This window comes from Podarcis liolepis (assembly GCF_965112155.1).
Source record: "Podarcis liolepis genome assembly, chromosome: 7".
Classification (NCBI taxonomy): Eukaryota; Metazoa; Chordata; class Lepidosauria; order Squamata; family Lacertidae; genus Podarcis; species Podarcis liolepis.
In genome coordinates, this window is record NC_139561.1 from 38,919,352 (window position 1) to 38,947,267 (window position 27,916).

At 42.2% G+C, this 27,916-nt stretch overlaps 2 protein-coding genes across 4 annotated transcripts in view; one reads left to right on the top strand and one right to left on the bottom strand.

Annotated features, from left to right (window-relative positions):
• Positions 1 to 27,916, top strand: part of SDR42E1 (short chain dehydrogenase/reductase family 42E, member 1) — a 986,520-nt gene that overhangs the window by 577,932 nt on the left and 380,672 nt on the right. The gene's annotated exons all lie outside the window — the stretch shown is intronic.
• Positions 1 to 27,916, bottom strand: part of CDH13 (cadherin 13) — a 671,588-nt gene that overhangs the window by 455,868 nt on the left and 187,804 nt on the right. For all 3 annotated transcript variants that reach the window (XR_014528541.1, XM_083513633.1, XM_083513634.1), the window contains exon 2: positions 18,935 to 19,046. Coding sequence is in view for 2 of the 3 variants with exons in the window: in XM_083513633.1 (XP_083369759.1) it covers positions 18,935 to 19,046 (112 nt within the window). In the remaining variant the exon portion in view is untranslated. The remainder of the gene's footprint in view (positions 1 to 18,934; positions 19,047 to 27,916) is intronic.

A 27,916-nucleotide genomic window follows, 5' to 3' on the forward strand; every position in this document is an offset into this window, starting at 1 on the left:
GTGTGGTAGGAAATAGTGTCCTACAAAAATAAGCACAAATATTCTGGTACAGTAGCCATAATGTCTGTGTTTGATTCTAGTTCAATTCCATACTCAGATATAAAACTCAGTAAGGTAAGTGGACTTGGGCAAATCAGGTGGAAGCATCCTGCATAGTGTTAAATTCAGAGTCAGAGGAGGAAGAGTTGGCCAAATACAGGGTTTCTTTGCTGTGCCTCCAGATAGAGAATTGTAGCCTACAGTAATCTTGTGGTCCAGAGCTTGAAGAGCCTGGGCATGGACCTTCACAGATGTTGTCCTATGAGCCTTGCTCCCTAGAGGCATCATTTGTGTGCTACCATATCTGGTATGAGGTCATAAAGTAAAGGTAAAGGGACCCCTGACAATTAGGTCCAGTTGTGACCGACTCTGGGGTTGCGGTGCTCATCTCGCTCTATGGGCCGAGGGAGCCGGCATTTGTCTGCAGACAGCTTCCGGGTCATGTGGCCAGCATGACAAAGCCACTTCTGGCGAACCAGAGCAGCACACGGAAACGCCGTTTACCTTCCCGCCGGAGCGGTTCCTATTTATCTACTTGCACTTTGATGTGCTTTCGAACTGCTAGGTTGACAGGAGCTGGGACCGAGCAACGGAAGCTCACCCCGTCACAGGGATTTGAACCGCCGACCTTCTGATCGGCAGGTCCTAGGCTCAGTGGTTTAACCCACAGCGCCACCTGTGTCCCAGCGCCACCTGAGGTCATACCAGGCAACAAAGCAATAGTATTCAGCACAAGTCTCAATTCTTATCCTTAGGAGACTCCTCTTTCTACAGTCTCCCACTGAAGCAAGCTATGACTAATTTGTCCAGTTGATTTCAATGAGACCTAAATTCAATAGATTTGCTCTGGATCCAACCCAATGTTGTGTTTCATGTCACATCTAACAATGACCATGTTTGCCAACATGGCAGTAGTGGCATGTTTTGGACCAGAGCATAATGCTAGCCTGTTAGCCCAGGTTGTGACAATGGCTAAGTTAGCCATTGTTTCTCACAATGAACACTAATTTTTCATTGCTGCTGGTCCTAGAAGGAGACAATTAATCTTCTAAAACTCCACAGAGCTTTCTTATAATTTACCATTGCTTAGGTGTTTCACCTGCTGCTGCCATTAACAGGAAATGCATAAATATTTTATTCAAATGCCTCTTGTTTTACAAAACTGTTTCCCCTCTAACAGAATTCAGCAACTTGTTTATTTGTCATGCTATAATTTAGTCTCTTGGGATTTCCAGAGAACATAAAAGTATGCGCCCCCCCCTTCCTGCCAGTTCCAGTGGGAGATGATTGAAAAATAACTCATTGAAAAAGATTCTTCTTATCTTATGCGCCCTTAGCATTCAATATTCTTTTTACTTTATTTTGTTGTTGTTTGGAGGGGGAGCATCACTGCTCATTGGTTTAATGTTTTGAGGCCACACAATATCCATGCAACCAGGAAAAGACTTGATCGTGTAATTACAGTTGAATGCAACCTTAACATAAAGATAGGTTTACACTGAAACATTAATAAGTTTCCTTCCTCCCAGCTCCCAACTGTATGTTTAATTAGGGTTTTTAAAAAATCTTTTACTAATTAAACATAAGCTGCACTCCTGAACTACTTCAATCAGGGTCGTCTTGATTCCGAACCCCCAGATCAAGCCGACAGTGCATAGCCCTACTTTTGACCCTTCTGTATCCCATAGGAACAGATGGTCTCTATAAGTATACAGTGGTACTTCTGGTTCCGAACTTAATTTGTTCTGGAGGTCCATTCTTAACCTGAAACCGTTCTTAACCTGAGATACCACTTTAGCTAATGGGGCCTCCCACTGCTGCTGTGCCGCCACCGTGCAATTTCTGTTCTCATCCTGGGGCAAAGTTTTTAACCTGAGGTACTACTTCCAGGTTAGCGGAGTCTGTAACCCAAAGTGTTTGTAACCCGAGGTACCACTGTATATGCATATACTATAGAGTGAACCTCTTTCTGAGGATGAACATTTTGAAATGCATGGAATTTGGGCAGAATTCAACCTAGATTTATGACAAGGCACTTCAGCCCATTGAAATCAATAGGTTTAAGCACACTTAACTCTGGACTGGATTGTGACCTTTAACTTTTAATTGAACAATAAATATCCACCTTCTGAGATCTTTTTTATAAACCCCATCTTCTTGTCATTCAGGAAATGTCTCATTCAAATTGTGTTTTTTATGGCAGGTATAAAGATATAAAAATTATTTCCATATAAAAGCCATTTGTTTACAACTTTATCTTACTGCTCTCTCTTGCGCTCTCTCTCTCTCTCTCTCTCTCTTGCGCGCTCTCTCTCTCTCTCTGTGTGTGTGTGTGTGTGAGAGAGAGAGAGAGAGAGAGAGAGAATAATTCAACTTGATTGGCCTCTTATATTTTGACAGTTCTTAAGAGCCTGATCCTCTGGGTGTCCAGAAAGGAGTGCTATATTCTTAGCATTTGTACTGGTGCAAACTAATACACAGCATAATATAGCCCTACTTTCCATATACTCAGAATGCCCTGTGTACATTTTCTGTGATCTTTGCAACAATGCTGGATAACCTTGTAATCTTGCCTCCATATTCTATACCAACCCCCCCCTAAAAGTAGAAGACTATGGCTCACATAAAGCTACTCAGTCAATAAATAGGGGAGTTGCAATTTGAACCAAGCTTGGAGCTGATGCCCTTTACCACTTTCTGCATTACACCAGCTCTCTAGGTCACTAACCTAAGTTGTTCAGCAGCCTGAAGACAACTAATACGGGTGTGACATGTATTATCTAATGATTTCCAAAAGCTAAAACCAACTAAGGCAGAGCTGACTATTTGAAATTAATGAACCTAAGTTAGCCCCGTCCATTGATGTCAATGTACGGTATTTACTCTGAATAGAGCTAGCATTTTGAGGTTTGCATAGGAAGAGTCCCAGAATCTTTGGGTAGGGCTAAAAAAGACTCATGGCTCAAACCAGGAGACCAGTGCAAAACAGCTTCCCCCAATTTGATGCCTTCAATATGACTATAACTTCCTTCAGCCTCAGTCAGCATGGTTAATGATCATGTTTTATGGGAACTGTAGTCCTACACTCGGGTAGGACACTGGCAGTGACACATGCCCGACTGGCATGTTCTCTCCCTCCTGGTCTTTTATTCGGGAGCTTCAAAAGCTTTCTTCTGCCTGAACATCACAGTGACCAATGGCAACAGACACCGGCACACTTAGGGATCCACAGAGTCTGCGCAGTTCGCGTAACAGACCTCAGCAACTCAGCATTTTGGCTAATCTACTTTATTTACATATAAAGACACACAGAGCACTGCAACATGGCTCCCTCTCTCTCTAGCATCAGACAGCAAAAAGAAAGAACAAAGGACAATAGTCCCACTTCATGGAACACAGTAACACAAACATCCTGTCTCCGTCACTTCCCACTTTGTGGAGTCAAAACATGCACCGTCATGTGATAGACAAAAATCCCATGACTGCAATCATGGAGCAGGAATTCTAACAGCCTCACCATGCTACCCACTACTGTGGCTATGTTATACTTCCACTGTCGGAGTGGACTACCAGTTTCTAGAAAGTGAGGAGAGTGCTGTTGCACTCAAGTCCTGCTTGCAGGCTTCCCAGGGGCATCTGACTAACCACTTTGGAAACAGAATGTTTGACTAGATCAGCCTTTGGCATGATCCAGCATGGTTCTAGTTAAGTTCCTGTGCATTTTATTAGTATTCTATATTAATTAGTTGCTTTCCTTGCCACAGGAAGTCAAAGTGATTGACAATAAACAAATGCATGCATACATTAAAAGGACCATTTTTTAAAAAAAACACCTATTTTATTGTATCCATTTATATAGCATGTACATATATCAAGTACCCCAATGACTGCTCACTCGACTGTTGTCTTTATTTCTTACGGGTAAAGCTATCTCCAGAGGAGATGGCTGTACATCTATGCATTTCTTATGCATTCACAGCTGAGCTTCTGAAGAGTCTAAAATTGTGCCATATAATGTGGTATCTCCAACTAATTTAAACTCGGAGTAGACCCCTTGAAGTTAATGAACCTATGTCTGCCACACTCTAACAGATCACCTTTGAGTGGGACTAGCAATGTACACAGCCCCATACATTTATATCTACCATGCCAAAAAGAGGGCCTTTGCATAGCTGCAGTCTTGAAATATCCAGAACTGACAAAAGAAATGAGTTATTTAAACAGGGCATAATTTTGCTTTCAGAAGTGTGATGTTAGCCAAAAACTTGGATGGCTTTGAAAGATTGGACCAATCCATTGGGAATAAGGCTATCAGTGACAATCAACTATCCACTGCAAGACAAACCTTCAGATATTCAGAGGCAGCTATCTAGTCTTCCCTTCTCTTCTCCAGGCTAAAAATAACCATCTCTCTCTCGGATTCCTCACAGGACTCAGTTTCCAGAACCACACCAACCTAGATGTTCTCCTATGGACATGTAACAGTTTGCCAATGTCCTCTTTAAAATGTGGCATCAAGAACTCAACACAGTATTCAAAATATGGCTTAACTACTGCAGAATAGAATGGCTAGTTCTTGTGATCCGGACACTGTCATGAATGGTGAGACACCCTAGCCTTGTCCTTCAAAGGGCCATCGAAAAGCATCCTTGTTACCTGATAAATGAGAAAGAGGATACTGATAAGGTCATTTTAAAAATGTTTTTTAACCCAACAGTGCTAGTCAATTTGAGTTATATCCAAAAATATTACCTAACTGAAATTTTGATTAATATTGGATGTGCCAACTGGGCATAGGAAATAAAGGGTGGGGGAAAGAGTTTGGCTTTGCCCCTTCTTTCACTAAGAGATTCTTCTGAAAACATAATTAATGTAAGGTTTTCTCATTGCACCGAGCAACTGACATACCTCCTAATTGTGAGCAGTTGGCCATTGATTTAGGCTATTAGATGAACAGCTGTCTGGCATCACCCAACCAAAGCCGAGACATATTTCAAAAAAGTGTGATTTGTAAACTAGGCTGGTCCCTGGCATGGCTCCAGGAACAGATCTAATCTCAAATCGAGCTCAGTTGCCGCAGTTCAATCACCTCCATTCACAACCAAGAGGTTAATGGAGCATGTTGTCTTCATCACATCACCTTTATTTATGTGCAAGTTACATTGGAAAGGCGTGTTTGGCTTTAAAAAAAGAAAACAGTAACAGATGATGCTGACACACTTGCTTTATATTTTGATTCCCCCAACCTCTGAACAATTATGAAACCTGATGAGAAAATGAAAAATCTTTCCTTTTTATTTATGCTAGCACTCTCTCATTTGGGACCAACTGATGCTGCAAAAATTCTTTGCATCCACTATTTCCATGAATGAGCCTTGAGTAAATGATGCTTGACAAAACAATTTTATGCCAAAAGATGTCAGAAAGTAAAACTTTGCAGTTTGTATTACCACCCCCACTCCTGTCCAGGATCTCTGTTCTAAAGTTCTTGGGCTCACAGTGGTATAATTTGCTCCTCCCCCTCAAAAAAAAAGTCACTGAGGTTCACCAATCAGACATGGTGAGCAGCATGAATTATTCACTGTATCCTATAAGCTGTGCACCGCGATAAGCAACATGTTCAAGTACCGTACACTAGGCCTGTGCATCTTATTCTGCTGAATCTCAAACTGAATTGGGCCAATTCAAGTCAACCTTAACTAGTAGGATGGAAGGCAGAGGAGGTCAACAGTAGATGGAACCAGAGTCAAGGACAGGCAAAACCACTTCTTTCTAGCTTTGCCCCCATCGTCTTTGCAAAGTTCTACAATGTCAATGCTGAGATTAAGGAGGAGGAAACTCTCAATGGGTTGTAAGTAAGAAGGCGAGCAAAACTGATGATGTTGGTTCAGTGACACCAGTTTTTCAAAGTATGGTAATCATTTACATCTCCAGCTCCCCCTGCCAGTCCCCTGCCTCTTATCATCCCCTAGGTAATTCATTGCCTCCCAGGTGGCAGTACTGCTCACCTTGGGAACCGCAGCATTAGGTTCAAAGATAGACAATAAGTGGGGAGCAAACAAGCAACACAAATTATATGTTTATAAATTCATTTCTAACATAATTGTATCTCTGCATTTCTCATACTAATGTGCAGCCTGGAACTTCACTATCCACCAGACAGACAGTCAATGCCATTAAAACAAAAGCCATTCTCATGTAGAAGACAGTAAGATTAGAAAATGTGTGTCACATCAAATTTGTGGAAAGCTATCAAACTTTTCTAGTTTTATCAAAGTGCTGCTGTAACCAGTGGCAGACTTTGGGCTTTAAAATTTCAGCAGCCCTTAGTGCAATGCCAAAATTTGTTGCCCACCCCCACCTCTCACTTTCTGTTCTAAGTCATGATTGCAGTGCCCCCTTTGGCTCCCTCTTGACTTGGCGCCCGGTGCAGGCAAAGCGGTTGCACTCCCCTAAATCTGCCTCTGGTGTAACTTTCCCCAATATCAAATGTGGTTTGACACATGGATGTTAGCTGCAGCTAGGATTTCAATAGCCTGCAATGGAAAACCTTCAAGTTCCTAAGTTTATTGTTCTAGCCAAAGGCCATGACAAACTTGTATTAGGCAATGGTATTAATAAAATAATACAGAACATACATCCATAATATAAAAATCCATAATATAATTTTTTTGCCAAGTTCCTGAGCATTAAAACACAGTTTCCCTTGTGCTTCTCTGACAGCTCCAATTCTAATATTTTTTCGCCTTTTAAAAATCCAATTTGTCAACATTCAAGATGTAAAAGAAGTTACCAGAGACACAAACTCTTTATTATGATTATTAATCTAGATTTTCAAGATAACCTACAAAAGAGAACAAATATAAAACAGATCAAAAACACCAGAAACAAAAGCAATTATGGGTTGACTAGGCTGCCCAGAGAGCCACGTTTTAGACATTTTCCAAATAAAAAATAATAAAAATGCCCAGGATTTTAATTGATTTTATATGTAGTTTGTTTTTGTTTTTCTTTTTTACTTTTACTGTTGCTACATCAACAAACTCAAATCCAGCTTGATTTCATATTAAATCTCTGAATCACCACAACAATTTATAGAGACATCTTCTGATTATTGAAGGGGCCCAGACCCCTAAAAAACATATTTGGAGGACCAAAATTGCCTCGGCCCCTAGGAGTCAGTGCCTATGTTGTGAAATATGGATGTCTTGATTTATATTGGTGTGTCGCCATTTCTTTCTCTTATTTTAGTTTGTTTGCTTTGTATGATATAATGCTCTGTTACTGCACTTTTGAGTTGTTAATAATGTTAATAAATGCATTTTCTAAAGTGGTTTGCCACATGCAAAACACGCGAGACAAACAGACACCCAAGACTCTCTTGAATATGTGGGCACTCTAGCATAGGTGGAGCTCATTCTGTGGATTTTCTTTTTTTAAATCCTGGCAGCAGAAATAATGAAATGCAAATATTAGCGTCTCCGCCTGGCTCCCACTTGGACTCGGCCCTGGCACTGTAGTTCAGCCACCAATTAATTCCCTCACACACCATTCAGCATAATAGCCTTGCTCTGATCTGAAATGTCTTTTAAAAGTTAAAATTAAAAGTATATGCATAAAGATCAAAGCCTCTTTCAGAATTCATTTCCCCCCTCAGGCCCTATTAAAAAGCTGACACGGATGGCTGGAAAGAGGCAACTGTTTTGGCCACCTGGCAGCTCTCAACTGTGCTCTTTGCAAGCTTTGATCATGTGTAAAAAGAAGAAAAAGAAGAAGCATCACAAATTGTGCAATGCGGTGATGGGCTCAGAAAGACATGCTGTGAAGATGTTTGCAAGCACAAACCTCTCCTATATGCAATGAGGTTTCAAATTCATACCCCCCTACACACACGTCTTTTACATCCTTTAATGAAGGGTGGTTTAAAGTGCACAAAATGCACACAAGGGCAGGGATGCGAAAGAAATTCAGCTTGGTTCACAATACAGTGTGGACCAACATAATCCACACTCTCTGAAATATTACCTGAAGTCCTATCAGTGTTGGCATTCTGACATCTCCTGATGACACACTTGCTTAGGCACATATTCCCCAGAACACAACTTCTGACTTTATTGTTTTAACTGTTTTTAAAACTGTTGTAATTGCCTTTCTTTTAATGGCTCATTTCATTGTATATTTTAATTAAGGTTGTTTTAGTTCCCAATGGAATTGTTATTCTGTATTTTAATTATGTATTGATTTGCTAGTTGTAAACCACATATATAAGTGTGTATAAATTAATATACTGACATATAAGCGGTGTATAAATTAATAAGGAGCCACTGAATAAGAGCTGTCCTTTGAAACTTACACTTCTGAGAGTGGTGCCATGAAGCACTGTCCATCATTCACACCAAACATTTAAAGCACTGTGATAGCACTTTAAACAGTCATGGCTTCCTCTCCAAAAAACCTAGCAGCTCTAATTTGTTAAGAGCTGTTGGGAGACTCCTATAGTGACTTACATACAATCAAAGCAAGACAGTCCATACCAACAGGCTTACAGTCCAAGCAAACAAACAAACCAAGAGAAAATCAAAACTCCATAGTTGTTCCTATAATGATCATTTGGCACAGTTCAGGGACAGGAGGTCCCTGATGAAGCTAGGCTTCCAGCAAAGCTGATTAAATAAGCCCTGTTTCCTACATCTCACACGGAGGCAGTCTAATGGAATGGCTGTCCCCAGGTGACAGTTAGCACAATCTCATGCAGTAACCAAACCAAGATCTCCTGCAAAAAATCCAGGTTGTGCCTTTTTACAGGACACTTGGCACCAGGGGTGCTGACTTTGGCCCCAGGTTATGGGTGCCCAATGGCGCCCGTGATGTAACGTGGTGTTGTGATGTCATGATGTCATGTTGCGTTAGGTTTCTACCAGAAGTCGCATTCGGAGGCCTGGTAGAACTTCCGACGTGGTCTGGGAGGTACTGTCGGAGCCTCGCATTGTGGGTGCTAATCACCCACATTTGGGGGGGGGGTGCCCTGGCACCCAGAGTTCCCTAGACCTGGTGCCTATGCTTGGCGTGTATGGGAGTGAGCTCTGCTTCCCAGCTCTCCCACTGCTGGAACAGCTGCCCACAGAGTCACAATTCTCCAGAGTAGTTTAACAACCAGTCTCTACTGACATGGAACTCTGGGAGTTGCTGCTGTGTGAGGGGAACAGCACCCCTAAGAAACTATACCTCTCATAATTATTTTGGAGGAAGCCATAACTGTTTCCTCATAGTTCTTTAAATGTATGGTGTGGATGTGGCCATTCTCCAACCAAATAAGATTTCAAAAAATGTGTATACATTCATGAAAATATTATGCATTACATTAGAGAAAACACAAAGAGTGTGTTGGAAGAAACATGCACTAAAATGGTATGAAATTGTGTGTGAAAGCCTGGCCTAGAAGAGCTGAATTCAAATCACTTTCCCCCCAAGATATTAAATCCTGCCTGCCTGCTCCCCCCCCCCCAAATCTATGGCATGTTATGAGAACATCAAAAGAATCCTAGGAATCATTGTATTCAAAACACTGGGAAGAAGCGCTTTGAATACAAACTGCTCTCTTTGGAAAGAAAAAAAGAATGCTCCTTTTTTTAAAAAAACGAGCCTTTTTTCTTTTCTTTCCATAGGAACTTGCAGAGTCCCTTGTGCAGCATTTCCCAAGCATCCTTGTCAGGTCAGGTGGAGGGCAGGTGGACATGGCTTAGCTGAAATAAAAGAAGCTGAAAAGTCATTTGCATATAAAAGGGGCAGTGATGGCCTCCATCTCCTATGGCTTTAAAGGAGGATTTGACAGATTCAAGGAGGAAAAAGACTATCAATTGCTTCTAACCATGATGACTATGCTCTGTCTCCAGGGTCAGAGGCAGCAATGGTTTTGAGTACCAATTGCTGGAAACTGCAAAAGGGGAGAATGCTCTTTTGCTCAGACTCTGTTTGCAGGTTTCCTACAAGCATCTGGTTGGCCATCTTGAGAAGAGGATGCTGGAGTAGATGCAGCAGGCTCATCTTATGTTCTTATGAAATGGCCTGGAGAGCCAAATGGGGAGGACTGGCAGGTCAGATATGGGCTGTGGGCCAAAGGTTTCCAACCCCTGGTCTAGCACAATCCTGTTTCTCTGCTGTGCCCAACCAGATGTAGGGCAGCCACATTCCCAATGAAGAGGAAATGTCCCACCAAAAAGGGAGTCACACATTTGTGTAGCACTTGCATAAGCTAATTTATATACATAGATACAATTTTCAAAATAACCTGAATGGCTTTGCTTGCCTTCATCATAACTTGCTCAAAATTTCCATGGGAACCACAGGAATATGCCTTATACAGAGTCAGACTATCTGGGTGATTATTGACTGGCTTTGGATCTTCAGGGTTTCAGGCAGGGAGTCTCTTCCAGCCCTATCTAGAGATACTGGGGACTGAACCTGTGACCTTCCACATGCAAAGCAAATGTTCTTACTACTGAGCTATGGCTCTTCTGGCTTTAAAAGGACCAAGATGCACAGCTAGGAGCAGAGTACCATCCAGCTCAGGTGACAGTGATTAAGTGAAGCAAGGGATGGAGAAGCAGTGGATGGAGAACCTTCAAGCTGTAGCTCACAACAGCTCCCCTCATCACTCACCATTGGCTATGTTGGTTGGGAATGATGGAGGCTGGAGTCCTACCACATCTGGAGGGTCACAGATGTTCCCCAATACTGCATTTCCAAAGCTGACCTTTAGGAATGTCGGAAAGAGGTTGAAAGCAGGTGCTGTGTGCACAGAAGGAATGAGTTATGCCTTTCTCTTATGTATGTTTTTCATGCACTAATAGGAAAGCATTAGGGAATATGCTTTTGTATTCCGGCGTGTTGTGTTGTGTTTACAAAATCTGCACCCCCTACGATGAGTTGCTCTAGTACTGGATGCTCTTCAGAGGACCCTGCTGTTAGGCTCAACAAAAGTGCAACTTTCATCAAAGAACGCAGCAGAGACACCTTAAAGCACCCGTGATTAATCAGTTAATAAATCCCACACAGTGGAAGTAAATTAAGCTAACAGCACCAGGGCAAAATGAATGGGGTTGGGAAGGAAATTCTTCATTAAAATCCAGCAGATGCAAGAACCTGCCGATGGACAGACAACCACCCACCCCGATCTGAAGGATTGCACACCCAGAAAATGCAATCCATCACGTAAGTGACAGAAGAGGTCAGCCATTAATTAACATCCAAATTAAAGCTTTTCAAGTAAGGGTCACAACTGCCTTTGTTTTGACATTTAAATCATTGGCAATGCTCTTCCTGGCTTTGCATTCACAGCACGCCATCCCAATGCTTTTTGTTAATTGCCTTCATTTTTCATGTATACCATTTCATTTATTGTCATTTTTTAAAAAAGGACCCCCCCCCGCAAAAGCCACAACTCGTGTATGTTAAAAGTAAAACATGATTAATGCAACATGATTATTTTTATGCATGTAGCAGGGTTGCTTGGTGATGTTCTGTCATCACCGCATGAACAACGACTGCCACTGCTAGAAATTTGCCAACCCGGGTGGTTATTGAAGCTAAAGAGCTGCGTGCAGCCAGGAGTATCATGATGACGGAGTCAATGGAAATTTCCCATAGGTGGCATCTAGTGAGAGAACAGGGTCAATTACCTTTTGAAACCCTTTAATATGAACAATGAGCAGCATCTTGTGTGGGTGGAAATCCACAACTTAGGGGCTGCCACGGAGAATTCCTTTCCCCTCTGAACCTCTGAGAGAGGTGGAACTTCCAAAAGTGTCCCTTCTGCTGACCTTAAGACTCGTGAGTGTCTGTAGTCTGCTGTACACTGCCTTGTTACTTTATACAAATTGGTGGTATACATATATATTTATGAATAAGGTGAGCAGGATGCAAACACCATAATTCTGCAGTAAACAAGATGAAGAAGGGTGTCATTTGCCACATAAATATGTCAGCAGTGGCTAAATATCTAGAGGATGGTTTCAAAGATTATAGCAATGAAACATTTACCAGTGTCTCTGGGACCCAAGAAGATCTAAGATGAAGTCATGCTGATTTCCTTAGAAACACTGGAAGCTGGGGGGTGGGGCAGAACATTTTAGCTACCTTTTCGTAGGTTAGTCAAAAGCTAAAGTGAAGAAGAAAAAATGAGAGAGGAAAGCAACAATGAGAAATTAGGTGCACTGACAGAAATGTTTCTACTGCTGCTACCCTGAGTTTGCCTGCTGTGTTCCATTTTTACTTGTCATCTGAAATTCTCTGGAGCTCTCAGGCATATTTTTTTTGCTTTTGGGGGGTGGTGGATGAAACATGCTCAGAAACTTCAGTAGAAAATTGTGTTCTTGTTTCAAGTTGACCTGAGTCATTTATTGTGTCTCTGTGTTTGCATAATGACACACACACACACACACACACACACACACACACTCAAGTCAACTCAAACCAAGAAGACAATTTTTCACACTCAGAACCAGAGGTTGAGGGCCCACATGTTTCAAATTCCCCACACTTATGAGGAATCATGCAAAGGATCAGGATACAAGGATTCATTCTGTTAAAATATTTTAAAGATTGTTATCATTGTTATTATAACAGTCCGGCTCATAATACAAAGATGATCTGCTTCTGAAGTCAGTGTTAGAAAGACTCTAGAAGCATTGACGTGTATGTATAAGCGAGAAGATATCATGCCCAGAGGAAGGGCAAGATATAAATTCTGTAAACCAAACAATCAGTAAGTAAGTATTGAGGCAGAGCAGGGGAAGGCTTAACTGAGTCTTGGAGAAGCCTCTTTTCCCGCCAGGGTCTGCTTCTTGTTCCAATCCTAGTATCCATCAGGAAAAGACACTTCTCTAGGGCTGGAGTACACCACATCACATCCCTTAACAGTCTTGACTTGAGCGGGACATTGCAGAATTACAAAAGCCACCCTGGCTTCTGATTGGAATGTCCCATTTCGACTCATGCAGCACATGAACTATGGAACTTGCTCCGACTGCAGGCAGTGATAGCCACCAATTTGGAGGGTTTTTAAAGGTGAGAGGAGGAGGAGGTTATCAACAGCTGTGGGCCATAATGGTGAGACTTTTCTTCCATGTTCAGAGGCAGTCATGCTTCTGAATACCAACTGCTGGAAAATTCAGCAGCATTTTTGTGCTCAGGTCCTGCTTATAGGTTTCCCAGAGGTATCTGGACAGCCATTGTGAGAACAGAATGCTGGACTATTTGGACCACTGGGTTGATCCAGCACGCTCTCCCTACATTCTCAGGATGCCTTCTCCTTCATAGATTAATAGGCAAAACATTCATCTCCCCACCCTGTTTCAAACTTCTTTATTGCACTTTGTTTTATATCTCACTACAAGGCATTTTAAAAGGTTGTTGAATGTGGGAAGCAAACTTTTTTATTGCTTCAGCCTGCATGCAAATAATAAAGAGAGAGAGAGAAGCCTCTTCACTTCTTCCTCTTTCTTTCCCCTCGTAACTTTCATGAATAATGAACACAAGGGCATTTACAACTAAGTAGTAAATACATAAGAAGGAAGTAAAAAAAAAAGCCCCGTTCTTAATTACTGACGGAAACAGTGGCAATGGTATGTGTGGCATGTTTCTGTTTAAATTAAAAATATCAAGGGGATTTGCAGAGCATGGGGAGGGGGAGATAGATGTTCCCCTACAACAAAATATGACTGTTCTTTTCAATCTTCAGCTGAGAATTAAAAGTACTCTGTTTATTGAAGACTACAAAAGCAATCACCGTTAGACTTGCTTTGCATATTTGCTCTATTAATTTACATACTCATGGTGGGCTGCACATGCAGATGCAACGACTAAATTACACTGTTCTTGAGTAATGGCAACATTAAAAAAAGTGCTCAGCCTAGTCAAACAGACAATAAAAAATATTGATGAGTCGGCAGGAAATCCTCTGGTTTAGGGACACTTCTTCCGCACTGATCCATCTTGGGGTTTGATTATACCCTCTTGCCCTTATCTCTTATCTCATTCTGCTAAGCAATCCCCTCAAGTAGGACACTGCTATCATCCTACACTGAAAATATGTGGATTGAATTCCCAGAGCGTCAAAGATTTTGAGGAGAGGCTAATATGATTGACCTGTTATTTTCTCAACCTTCCAGCTGCACACATGCCTCTCCTAATTGGGAGAGGAATGGGTGGCCCCAGCTGAGCCCAGTAGATGTTGGGACCAAAGGGAATTGGCTGCTCCTGGTAGGGACTCTGGGACACTTGCTATGAAAGACACATCAACCTTGGATCTGGAGGTTGGATCTCTATACCACTGACTTAAGACACATTTAAAGCACATACATTCTGATCAGCCATGGCATCCCTCCAATAATTATGTGAGCTGTAGTTTATAAAGGGTGCTGAGACTTGTTAGGATATTCTCCTTGAAGAGCTTTAATTCCCAAAGTTCCAATTGAAGAGGGACTGGTTGTTGAACCATCATGGGAACTGGAGCTCTGGGAGGGGAACAGGGATCTCCTAACAACTCTCAGCACTCTTAACATACTACAGACCCCAGAATTATTTGGGGAGGAGTCATGACTTTTTAAAGTGGTATCATAGTGCTTTCAGGGTGTGGCATGAATGTGGCCCCAGGCAAATCACTCTCTCCAAGTGGCCTCATGCATCCAATGCACCTACTATACTAATGCAGGGTAGCAGGGCTGACTTCACCTAGAGTGTGGCATAGTGGATTGCCTTGGTTCCCCCTTGTGTCTAATGAGAATGCAGGCTTTAATCCATCATGGCTGAGACCTAGAACTTCTGATCTAATTAAATTGGCTAGAAGTGTAGGGCCAACATTCCACTGAAGTGGAATATCATACCAATTTGGTGTCTCTGATGAGTAGAACTGCCTAATTTCTTAGATCACTAAGAGATGATGATGATGATGATAGTTTTATACATATAATTTTATTATATTTATGGTTTCCCCAGCCCCCGGGGCAGCTTACATCATATATAAAACCACAATAAAACATCAAACATTAAGAAACAGAATATCCTATTCAGGCAATAGACAAACCAAAAAATCAATAGAAACCAATAATAACAACAAGGTAACAAGCAGCAGCCTTGCTTTGTCTTTCCTTGATTTAATATTAAAAACGGTGTCTTAATTATTATGCCAGTTTCACACCAGTGCAATTTGCTGGTTATCACAGAAGCAGCAATTGGATATGGCTGAAACAGCTTTTCCTTTCTATAGGATCAAACACAGAGAAAAGAAAAAACCAACAAGACATTTCAATCAGACACCCTCCAACTGCACATCACTTTGAGGTGGCCAATGGCAAAAGGCAAAAAAATGAGGCTGTTTCCTCCTGCCCCCTTGGGAACTATGGCCAAAATGCTCATTCAAATTAACAACCAGATCTCTTTCTCTCCCTCCATCTTTTCCTCCCACCCCCCTCAGTTTCTGAGGAAATTTTAATTTAACTACTGATAAGATTTCTTACCCACCCTTCACCATAAGCTTCCAGGACTGGTTACAGCAATACAACCATACAATTCAAGAAGGGGAGGCAGGAAGAGGACAAGGAGGAACAGGAGGAAAAGTAAAATAGTGTAGGTATAGAATGCTCATTTAAAAAAATATATCCCAAGCAGAAACAACATGGTATATATTAACCAAAAGAGAAGAGGAAGTTCTACAAGAATACCTTAAGTGCCAACAATCATGGTAAAAATGTACATCTTCAGTGTTTGATGGAAACTCACACCGTAGCATATCCTTGCCTTGTTTCCATAATTTCAAAAGCATGGCAGAACTAAGGGGTCTACATCATTTTTTGAAACATTCCAGTGAATTTATCAACACTTACCTTCGTACCTTCGAGTAGTATTAAATATGGTGGAGTGTACCTTTATTAGCTTGGCATTAAGATTTGCATGACCAAAATTATTCTAGGGAAGTCATATTAAGCCCTAGAGCCTATTGAGCACGGGGTGGGGTGGTGTATTAGAAGACAAGAACTGCCTTATACCAAGTTGGACCATTTGTTCATCTGGCTCATTACTGACTATCCTGACCAGCAGCTGTTCTCCAGAGTTTTTAGGCAGGAGTCATCCCGGTCCCTACATAGAGATGCTAGGGATTGTATCTGGGTTCTCTATACAAAGCATGTGCAGTGTCACTGAGCCACAGCCCTTTTGAATGAATGATGTTCAAAAATCAAGCATATGTGTCCTTAAAAAGAAAGGATCCTCGGGGATATGATGTTAGAGCATGTTCTTCTAGAACAACATGTGCACTATCCTTGAAACAAGCACAGTAAAACGCAGGCAGAATCCTTGTACACACACAACCTAGAAGGATCGAATATCCACGAGAGCCTCTTGAACATCAAAACAAGATGTCCAATAGTAATGACAACTAGACAGCTAAAGCTCCCTTTTGTTCAAAGGAAGTGGACTTCAAATCACTGAGAGTATTTTGACTCACTTAAATTTTTTACAGGGAGAATTATTTGGGAGCCAGTGTGGTGTAGTGGTTAAGAGCGATAGACTCATAATCTGGGGAACCAGGTTCGCATCTCCGCTCCTCCACATGCAGCTGCTGGGTGACCTTGGGCTGGTCACACTTCTCTAAAGTCTCTCAGCCTCACTCACCTCACAGAGTGTTTGTTGTGGGGGAGGAAGGGAAAGGAGAATGTTAGCCACTTTGAGACTCCTTTGGGTAGTGATAAAGCGGGATATCAAATCCAAACTCTTCTTCTTCTTCTTGGGAATTCAAAATTCCCTACAATATGCAGATCCAGTATCACTGAGAGCATGCATTGCTGAGATATGTCTATATCACACTAACTGGGAAACATGGAAGAGTTGCATTGTTTCTTCTGTCCAAGGATGGCACATATGAAAAACAGGCAGAGAACAAGTCAGGTCATTCCCCAGCAAACTGTTATGAATGCACAGGGTTTGCTTCACACACCTTGAGAATGGTGGTCATCAGGCATCTATTTATTTATTACAGTGATTTGTATGCCACTTAATCACAGTTGTCCCTAAGCAGTGCACAGGAGACTAAAAAAAGCAATTCTAAAAATAGTTAAAAATGAATTAAAATAATAAGAACAGAATTCAATTAAAAGCCTGTTGAAGGATAAAGAAGTGATCAGTAAGTGCCAAAAGTTCAACAGGGAAAGGGCCTTTCTGATTTCAAGTGGCACAATACTGAACACATGACCCTCTGTGGATACAAGCCATACAACCCAGCCATGGGGGACCACTAACAGGGACTTCCTCAAAGACCCTAGTGACCAAGCAGGGATATAATGGATCAGGCAGTCCCTGAGGTTTCCTTGACCCAAGTTATGAAGGGATTTGTTAATTAATATAAGAACCTTGAACCTGGCCTGGTAGGGTATGGGAATCCAATGCAAGCTTTTCACACTGGAATTCCATGCTGGTGATAGTCTGTTCAAAAATCTAGCTGCAGCATTTTGCACCGGCAGGAGTCTCTGGACAACAACAACAACAACAAAAAAACCACTTATTTTTTATACCCTGCCCATCCAGCTGGGTTTGCCCAGTCACTCTGGGCAGCTCAAGGGTAGCCCCACACAGCATGCATTGCAGTAGTTGAGTCTTTAGCCTAACATGAATCATGGTGGCCAGACAATCTCTGTCCAAAAATGGCCATAGCTGGTATAGCAGCTGTAGCTGGTAAAAGGCATCCCTAGTCACTGAGGCTACCTGAGCCACCAATATTGGTGCAGGAGCACCCACAAACTCTGAATCTGTTCTTTCAGAGAGAGTGCAATTCTATCTAGCACAGGCAACTGGCCCATCTTCTGCACATTGGAACCATCAACCCACAGCATCTCCATCTTCTCAGCGTTCAAGCTTAGCTTCCTGGCTCCACCCAGGCATTAGGAACCATTAACTTTTGTCACCACAGAGACAAGTGGAAAAAACTCTTCCAAACCACGTATCAAGAGTCTTATGCAGTTGAGGCTTTCTATAGTTCCTCTATGAGAAATCCCACCAACACTATATTTGGACAACCTTGGCTCAAATCCAAGACATTTGTGGATGCAACACTTCATCCATCGGTCATGAAACCTCCAGAAATATGAATGGCAACACCACTACATGTTCTCCAGTTCCCCCTGAGTACCTTGATCAAACAACTCAAGTGCAGAAAGCACAGTTAAGACTTTATGGACCATTTAGCCTTGTGCTATCTGCTTGCCAAGCACACAAAGCCTCTTCCCATCAGTGCCAGCACTTTAATGCAACACCTGTCTACTGGAAATGGAATTTGGCCATGCAGTTCATTCATACTCCCAGCTAGCAATAGCAGTTGGTCACCAGAGGTTCAAATGCAGAGGATAAGAAAATGTCTGGAAAGGTTTGAGTAGCACATTCTGAGGTTAAACACATAGCAGGAACATCTTGTGGACAAGTTGCAAGACACACACTCAATTGCAACTCAAGGTTCTCTATCATAGTCACTCGTTATCAGCACAAAACCAACAAATTAATTCAAGAACCAAATAATTCAGGAGAAAGGGTACAGTGATTATTCCCAGTGTCCACATCAATATTCAAGCCAACCATTAATTAATGGACAGGAACTACTCAACACAGAGCCATAATACAAAGAAAAGTCTGTATTAATACGGGCTTAGAAAAAGCCTCTCCCGCTTTCAAAATAATAATAATAATAAAATAAATAGAAGTAATCACACTCCTGTAGGAACAACAGAGGGGAGCCTGTCACAAGGACAATGAATTTTCTGATATATTCCAAAAATGATAGGAACACACAGGCTGTGGTTAATACAATTTGTGTGCGTGTGCAGAAATGACATATGAAAATAAGCTTCCTTACAATTCAGAATCGGCTGGTCCGCCATGAATGCAGACGGGTGTTCAATATGAAAAACCTTTTGTTGGAATCCAGGGATGCATTCTAAATCTTCCGTGAACACATGCAGCAGCACCTGAGAAAACAAAGGGGAAAATGACTTTTCATATCTGCTTGTTCACCGCTCATGCTGGCTTCTGCAAATGATAGCAGGTTTGGATTTAACTTTCCACGAGATTAAAAATGCTCCCTTACATCACACCTTCCCTTTAAGTTTGCTAGTTACTTTAAAAAAAATCCCTTTAAGTTTGCTAGTTCTTGCCTTGAGGGTGTACTGCGGAGCTTTCAAGCAAACTGTAAGAGGAAGTGACATAAATACATTTCCCATGCAGTCAATCTAATGCAGTTAACAAAGCACATCAAACAGGTATTTCAGGACACTCATCTTTGGCTTGTGTGTGTGTGTGTATGTCCTATTGGGTTGCCCATTGATTTCAGTGTTTGAGTGCCAGTAATCTCCCAGGACATGAAAGTTCAGTGTGTGCGGAAGCAGTCTCTGAGAAGCAAGCTGTTAAATGTCTTTGAAATGTTAACATCTGTGGGCACTGGGGGGAAGAAAGGCAATGAGGAGTCCATGGGACTAATTGTACATGGTGCAAATCTGTTAATTAAGGCCCAAAGTAGCCATTATCGGGGACATTATGGGCTGCTACCTACCAACCATGACACCATTGAGCTTACAATTTCCTTTCCCACAAGCAGCCAACAATGTTGCAAACGGGGAACAGGGAGTTTAATGATGCTCAATGGTAGAGGACATATTTTGCCTGCAAGAGGTCCCAGGCTCAGTCCCTGGCAGGAGAAGGAAAGATTCTTGTCCAAAACTCTGTATGTTTGAGAGCCACTGCCAATCAGTTGGCATGTTTGATTTATTTATTTTTATTTATTTTGATCCAACATGGCAACCTGAGATAGTTTTAACTGGAGCTCCCATGAGTCAACCCTGGGACCACCAGCATGCAAAGGATGAATAAGATGATATAAGCAATATCTGTAATATGGAGCAATAATTCAATGGAGACATTGCTTTCCCTGTCAGGCAATTGGGAAGCAAAATATATTGCACTGCACAGCATAGGAAGGATAGGAACATTTTCAGCACAGTGGTACTCTTGAATAATGCATCACAGTAAAAACACTAAACACTGAGCCTCTATCCTATGGGGTACTTTGGAGAACGACTACTCTAGCCCTGAAGACAACAAAGTTTTCAGCTGGACACAGCTTCATTGTTCAGTCTTTTGGAGGAAGACAAAAACATAGCCTGCAGGAGGCGGGAGGAACACTACTTCCCATCTTCAGCATAAGCCACAATTTGCCCAGTTTTGGCTATCATTCAAAAGATGTTTACCTGGAGGAAGACTTGAAATGAAATGTTTGCAGCATGCTGGAAGGTGAATCTGAAGGTGAAAGTTAAGTACAGTTTGTGTCAGTGTTTGTATGAGATCACTGATCTGCCTTGTCACTGTATGAGCGCTTGGCCAAGGAAAGGGAGGAGAAAGGCAAAAAGAAAGGAATTTGTCAAAGTCCACTTCCAAAGTGATTCCTCTGAGTGCAGCTGAAATCTCATAAGGCTATTTTCCTGGGTAATCTTAAATAAAGAACAAGCTTGTGATGATGGAAAACTAGAGACAAAACAAGCCAAACACATACTGCCCAATATTTTGAAAGGTTCAGTGGAGCACGCACATGGCTCTGAAAAACCATCAGGAAGCCAAGAGCTTGGGCGATGAACCTGTGACTCTCCATATGCTGTTGGACTACAACTCCCATTGTTCTTGACTACTGACCATGCTGTCTGGGACAATGACTGCTGGAGCATCACAGGTTACTCATTCTTGGCCTAGAGGTGTCAGCACCTTAGAGCCGCCCAATCAGCTTGAAAGTGGAGCTTTTAAGCAACTGAGAAGTATTTTTCTATGTGCTCTTTGGAGCCAATCAATATGCAAGGAGGTGAGTAATACAAGTGAGGAAGAGCACCGAGGAAGAGTCATTCTACATGCTGGAAAGCTAAGCATTAACACTGAAAACACAAGGTGTTTCAGTTTCAAGAGAATGGTTTGCAAGTTCTGTTATGTACAATAGAACTTCAAGGAAAACTGAAATAAGTTACACTGAAAGAACATATTGGAGCACACTAAATCATTTGCCTACATTCACAGAAAATAGATATATCTAGTTGAAAAGCAGTTCACGGAGGTCTGCATTGATCTTTGCAATGCACCACGAATTATTATTATTGTATAATTATATAGAAACTTTTAATGAGGGTGATAGAGGAGAGCGCAAAATATGGTCTGAAGCTCAACATAATAAAAACTAAGATTATGGCCACTGGTCCCATCACCTCCTGGCAAATAGAAGGGGAAGAAATGGAGGCAGTGAGAGATTTTACTTTCTTGGGCTCCATGATCACTGCAGATGGTGACAGCAGCCAAGTAAAAGATGCCTGCTTTTTAAGAGAAAAGCAATGACAAACCTAGACAGCATCTTAAAAAGCAGAGACATCACCTTGCCGACAAAGGTCCGTATAGTTAAAGCTATGGTTTTCCCAGTAGTGATGTATGGAAGTGAGAGCTGGACCATAAAAGAAGGCTGATCGCCGAAGAATTGATGCTTTTGAATTGTGGTGCTGGAGGAGACTCTTGAGAGTCTCATGGACTGCAAGAAGATCAAACCTATCCATTCTTAAGGAAATCAGCCCTGAGTGCTCACTGGAAGGACAGATTGTGAAGCTGAGGCTCTAATACTTTGGCCACATCATGACAAGAGAAGACTCTCTGGAAAAGACCCTAATGTTGGGAAAGACTGAGGGCACAAGGAGAAGGGGACAACAGAGGACGAGATGGTTGGACAGTGTTCTCAAAGCTACCAACATGAGTTTCACCAAGCTGCAGGAGGCAGTGGAAGACAGGAGTGCCTGGCGTGCTCTGGTCCATGGGGTCACGAAGAGTTGGGCACGACTAAACGACTAAACAACAAGTATAATCTTAGAAGGTAGTGTAATCTTAGAAGGATGTGTGGCTGCGAGGAACCACGGTTTTGAGACAGAGTGACGTCTGAAGCCCTGAACTTCTGAATTTGCCACTACCCTATTGCATACAACCCATAACTTTAACACACCTGGCATTTGAATTCCATTCCTCTCGCTTAAATGTATCTCAGCCGGTAGCCTGAGAGCTTGACGCCAAGACAAGTTGGCAGAGCTCAGGCAGAGCAGATGGATATATTCCTCATCCTAAATGGTGTGCAACAACTTTGACCTTTTGTTCAAGTGATAAACTAGAAGATTGGAAGGAGCCAGGAGTGGGACAGAATGAACAAGCCATGGTCCACCCTACAGTTCTCAGACAGCAGTAGTTTGTAGCTCACCTTATTCTCTGGGTATGAATGGAAAAATTTGATTCAGTTCACATGTAAAGGCAAACTTACAATACTGTATATGCAATTTCTGAAACAATGCACCAACTGAAATGCTGTAATCACTCAAATTCACTCTTCCCAGAGTTTTGCTATGCAGTTTGCAAGCCCCCTAATTTTTTCCCCCCAAATCCTAAGGTAAAGAACATTAGGTTGTACATTATAATTTGGGAAATCATTTTGTGTATATTCAAAATTGCATTAAAAATGTATACATTTGGAGAAATTCAACAACAGTGGTAACTCGGGTTAAGACCTTAATTTATTCTGGAGGTCCGTACTTAACTTGAATCTGTTCTTAACCTGAGGTACCACTTTAGCTAATGGGGCCTCCCGCTGCAGCCGCACCGCTGCTGCGCGATTTCTGTTCTCATCCTGAAGCCAAGTTCTTAACCCGAGGTAGTATTTCTGGGTTAGCGTAGACTGCAGCCTGAAGCGTCTGTAACCCAAGGTACCACTGTACAATGCTGATGAATCTTCATGGGAATATTTTTTTAAAAAAATAAATAAATCATAAGCTGATGTGGAAATATGGAGCACTGGACTTAAGTTTGAGAGGGACAGAGAAGCCAAAATTCTTACATCCTTGTACATACAATCACATCGATATTGTTTTTCTCAGTCTGTTTTATCAATGGAATCTTGAGCTGGAGATGGTAAAGGGACAGAAAACTAAAGCATTTGGAGAGAAATGAAAACCTCTTATCCAAACCTCTCAGCAAAGAAACAGATAGGTGTTATTGGCTTACTGTGGAGATCAAACTAAAGAAATGAGTACCCTGAATGGCTTCAGAAATTATCCTGCAAGGGATGTGTGTGAGATCATCTTAGTGACCCAAAGTGCCCTGCTTTCTCCTGGGAATAATTACAAGATGCTGGCCCAGCCCTCTTGCAAAACGAGATCATTCTAGCCGCACAATTTCCATCACATTCTTCTCTCCTAGATGTTTGGCAAGGTGCCAAATTCACCTGCACCCAGAAGGTTTTTAATTAATTATCTTTTAAAAGCACAGGCCTGCTTCCACGTTCCTTACCCACATACACCGTGAAAAATTCCTTTATTGAAATTAAATGGCTGTCGTGTCTGCTAAAGGTCTTTGCTTTGAAAAATTCACAGTCCCCAGAACAGAATAAATACAAACTGAGAAAAGAACCTACCATGAAAACATTGAAGGGGGTAAGGACACATACTCTGTTTAACCCACAACATTCATTTCATTAACAAAGTACAGTTGAGGGTGTTAACAACACCCCTGCTGCAAACGGTTTATCAATCAGAGGAAAAGTCTTGTGCCTCCAATACTGGCTAGCACCCAATCTGAGCCTCTTCAAAATTTATCCAAGTTGGAGACCATCTCTATGTCTTGCAATAGAGACGTGCTTTCTCCCTCTCCCATAACACTAGAACTCATGGGCATCCAATGAAGCTGAATGCTAGATCCAGGGCAGATATTAAAAAGTACTTCTTCACACAGCACACAAGTAAATGATGGAACTCATTCCCATAGGAAGCAATAAGGATCACCAATATGGATGGCTTTAAAAGAGGATTGAAGAAATACATGGAGGACAAAGTTATCAATCGCTATGCTCTGCTTCCATGGTCAGAGGCAGTAATGCTTCTGAATACCAGTTGCTAGGAAAATACAGGAGTGTTCAAATCTTGCTTGCAGGTTTCTCACAGGCAGATAGTTGGCTACTGTGAGAACAGGATGCTGGACTTCATAGAATCATAGACTTGTGGACCCAAAGGGTCATTTAGTCCAACCCCTGCAATGCAGGGGTCTCAACACGCAATTTCCCCATCCAATTTGAAACCATACCAGACCCTGTTTAGCTTTGCAAATGTGCTAGCCATTTTATTGCTGCACCAGCTCTTCTTAAGCTTTTAAGTGAAGAAATAATTCGCCATAACTCACAACTGTTGATCTAATGGTGGCAAAGATTCAGGAAGTGAAACTTCCTTCCATCACAGGATAATCATGTTGCACAACATGCTGCACTTCTTCTGATCCTGCAAGTATTAAGTAGGGACAGAGTTTTGCTCAAAAAAGCTAGCAAATCCCGTCCATCAAAAAATCAGTTTATGGACTCATTTCTCCTCCTCTCTTTTCTTTCTTTATTCCTTTCTTTCCCCCTCCAGAGGCATTCCAGAGAGTTCCTTAACAGCAGGGAGATAGCCTCTGAAACAAGCTGCTGCACAGAACATAAAATTAATTTCCAACTAGCTGGTCTCAATGTCATCAAAATAGATTGGGCAATTTCAGGTTTAGAAATCATTTTCTCAACTTGTTCCACTGTAACTCTTCTCCATTATTTATCACCTTCAGGGGCATTAGATCATAAAGCCATAAGCTCCAGACTGCTAATTTCATTTCGAAAACTGAAAGTGTCTCAGCACATCCGGGTGGCAATTAGATGGCCGCCCATAACTTAAGCACCAGTTCAGCCCTCAAAATCATCTTAAGCGGGGCTCCAGTGGTGCACCCAGCCATCTGCCAGCATGAATTTTTGGCTGGGATTATTAATGCAACACAGGGCTCATTGTGCGAAGAAACTGTTCAAAAAACCCAAACACCTGAGCACAGTCAATGGAGAAAGTTAGGTAACTTTCTGTCCTCAATGCCAGGAATGTAGAAAATGCCATATCCTGAGATAGGTCATTGGCCCAGCTAACCAACCAGTAGTGTCTTGTTGCCCATTGGGACTCATGATGCAGAAAGCAGAGAGGTCAAAAGTAGGTGGAGCCATGAAGCCAATGATAGGCAGTGCAAACTAATTCTAGCTTTGTCCCCATCCTCCTTCCTGTTGAGTTTTCCAAAGGCAACATTAAGAAGCAGGAAGCTGACCAGCAGTGCCCGACCCCTGATTGGTTGTATGTAAGAAGGTAGGCCTGTGGGGGCTTGCTGAGGGGGAACTGGAGCTTGGTGGGGCAGTGCCCCATTCACCTAAATGGAACAGCCTCCACTGTAGACAAACATTGTCTTCTCCATGGTTGGGGAGCCTGATGAAGCCTGAGGGCTACATTGCTGTACAGTCATACCTCGGGTTGCGAACGTGATCCATGCAGAAGGCACGTTTGCAACTCACAGCATTTGCAGCCTGAAGCGCCGTGTCTGCACATGCACACGACATCATTTGGCACTTCTAAGTATGCACCGAAACTCAGAAGTAACCTGTTCCGGTACTTCTGGGTTCAGCGCAGCCCGCAACTCAAAAACACACAACCCGCAGTATTCATAACCCAAGGTATGACTGTATGTCCTGAGCACACAAGGAGGGCAAATGGCCAGCAGTTTTAATTCTGTACTGACAAAGCATGAACTTCCTGAGGTGCACTAAACATGCACACACATGCTTCTAGTGGCTTGGTACTGTAGCTGGTGCCCCTCCCTGGGCTTGCACTCTGAGGTAGACTGCTGGAGTAATGGTGGAATCATTTCCACACACAAATTTAAGTACCTTTGTCTGACAGTGAGAGTGCAAGCAACTTGTGATTTCTCTATCACGGAAGTTGTTGTTGTGCCTTCCTCTTCAAGGCTCTTCTGGTCCTGGGGGACAGTGTGGGCGAGGATGGAGGGGATTCTGCCAGCTGTCTCCCTTCAGGCACCGTCTCCCCCTCCACCTGCTGTGCCGTGTCTTTCCTTCCCCATCTCCAATTGCTCACACCCCTCCCTACCCTCCCTATCCAGTTCTGGCTCCTGCCACACGGGAGTCACAAAACCCCATAAATCGCTACCCACTTCCCATGGATCCACCTCTGGCCCTGGTACCTCTTCCACCTGCTCCTCAGAGCTCTGCCAATCCCTGACATAATCTCAGCAGCCTTCTGGGGCCACATTCTGGGGCCACATTCAAGTGGTGGTCAAGTCCAGATGCAAAACTGGACAATGAACGTGAGTTTTACTTTGCAGTTTCTTCACACTCACACATCCTTCCCTGTCATGGAAATAGATGGATTCGTCCCTCCTCCCCCACATGATTGGCAACCCCGGGGGGACATGCTCAGAAGTCATAGATCTGCTTTGCTGCAACCGCTGTCCCACCTGCCCACATTATTTATGCCAGTTTTGATGGACAGCTGTTGAGTGATAAAGCATCAAAGGTCTGGCCATGGCAGGCTACGAAAGCTGCAGTGATCATATTTTACCAGTCAACAGTTCCATGCAATGCTGTGTGCGCATTGAGTTGTGGTGGGCCGTTGGATTTGTGTGCATAGAATTTAATCCTCTTCCACATTTCCTTTCTTTTTTAAAGAGAAAGAGAGGGGGGGAAGACACCCAACAACCCAGTGATAATTCAAGAAACTTCTCTTCATAACCTCTACGGTGTTGCTTCCACATCAGATAGTGAATTGAAGTCATTTTTGTGAGAAATGCTATTAAGATTTGGCAGCAAGATCCTTCTGAGATGACAAATATTCCTTTAAAGGGCCTTTCCTTTCCTTTTTACAGCCAGGCTCTGTCCTAAGAGTGAAAGTCACACTTGGAGCACTGAAAGGTGGGTTATGAAAATGCAAATTACGGGAACTTTATTGGCTCATATGAATTCCAAGCTCTCTTCCCACTAAAAAGGTATGGCAGCAATAGGCTTCCATTAACTGGAATTGGAACATGACAATCTCTTTAGATGAGCCATATAGCGCCAGGGAAAATTTTATAAGAAAAAGGACTCATAAAAGAAATGATGTGTTTATTATAATCTTGTTTTATCACACACAGGATAGTCAAAGACAGGAAAACCTGACAGTGGACCATTAAGAAGGTGATTTAGCGACAGACAGATATGCTTGAGGAGCCATCTAAAACTTAAGTCAGTTATAGGAAGCACATTGTGAGGATCACACTTTTAAGCAGGTGTCTGCACTACATGTGCAAAATTCCCCAAAGAGCTCCATCTGGAACTCAAGACCCATTATGACATATTTGTGGGACATTTGTCCTGCCATTTTGGATTTTGGATAGATCTGCTTCAACTGACAGGGCCTTTGCTACAGGGAATTTCATTTGCAGGCCATTCAATGCTTTTGTTTGCCTATTTAGCTGACTGCATCATTGGTTTTGTAGTGATAAGACTACATAGCCAGTTAGTAGCTCTTATTTCCTATGTGTGAAATGGGAACACACATATGTATTATTTATTTTATTTAAAATAATTTAAAATAAGCTGCTCACACAAATATAACAGCAGTGTACATAAAACAAAAAGTCAATGTGAAATGTACACCAAAAGCAATGCAGTTAGAATAACACAACACAGCAGCAGAAGACGTCCAGGTATACTTCCTGAGAAACATTCATCACATTTCAGCAACTGAAATAACATTCTTCTGTGCACTGTTCTGCAGTATTAACATCCAGGGGCGTACCATTATTTTATACCATGTATTCATGACTTGATGAAATAACCCTGAAACCACATATGTCCAAGGTATCTCACTGAAATCAAAGCCACTGTATTAGAGAGATGTTACTAACTTTAGATCATACCAGCAGGTCTTTCAAAATCTGCAGAGGAATTTAAAAA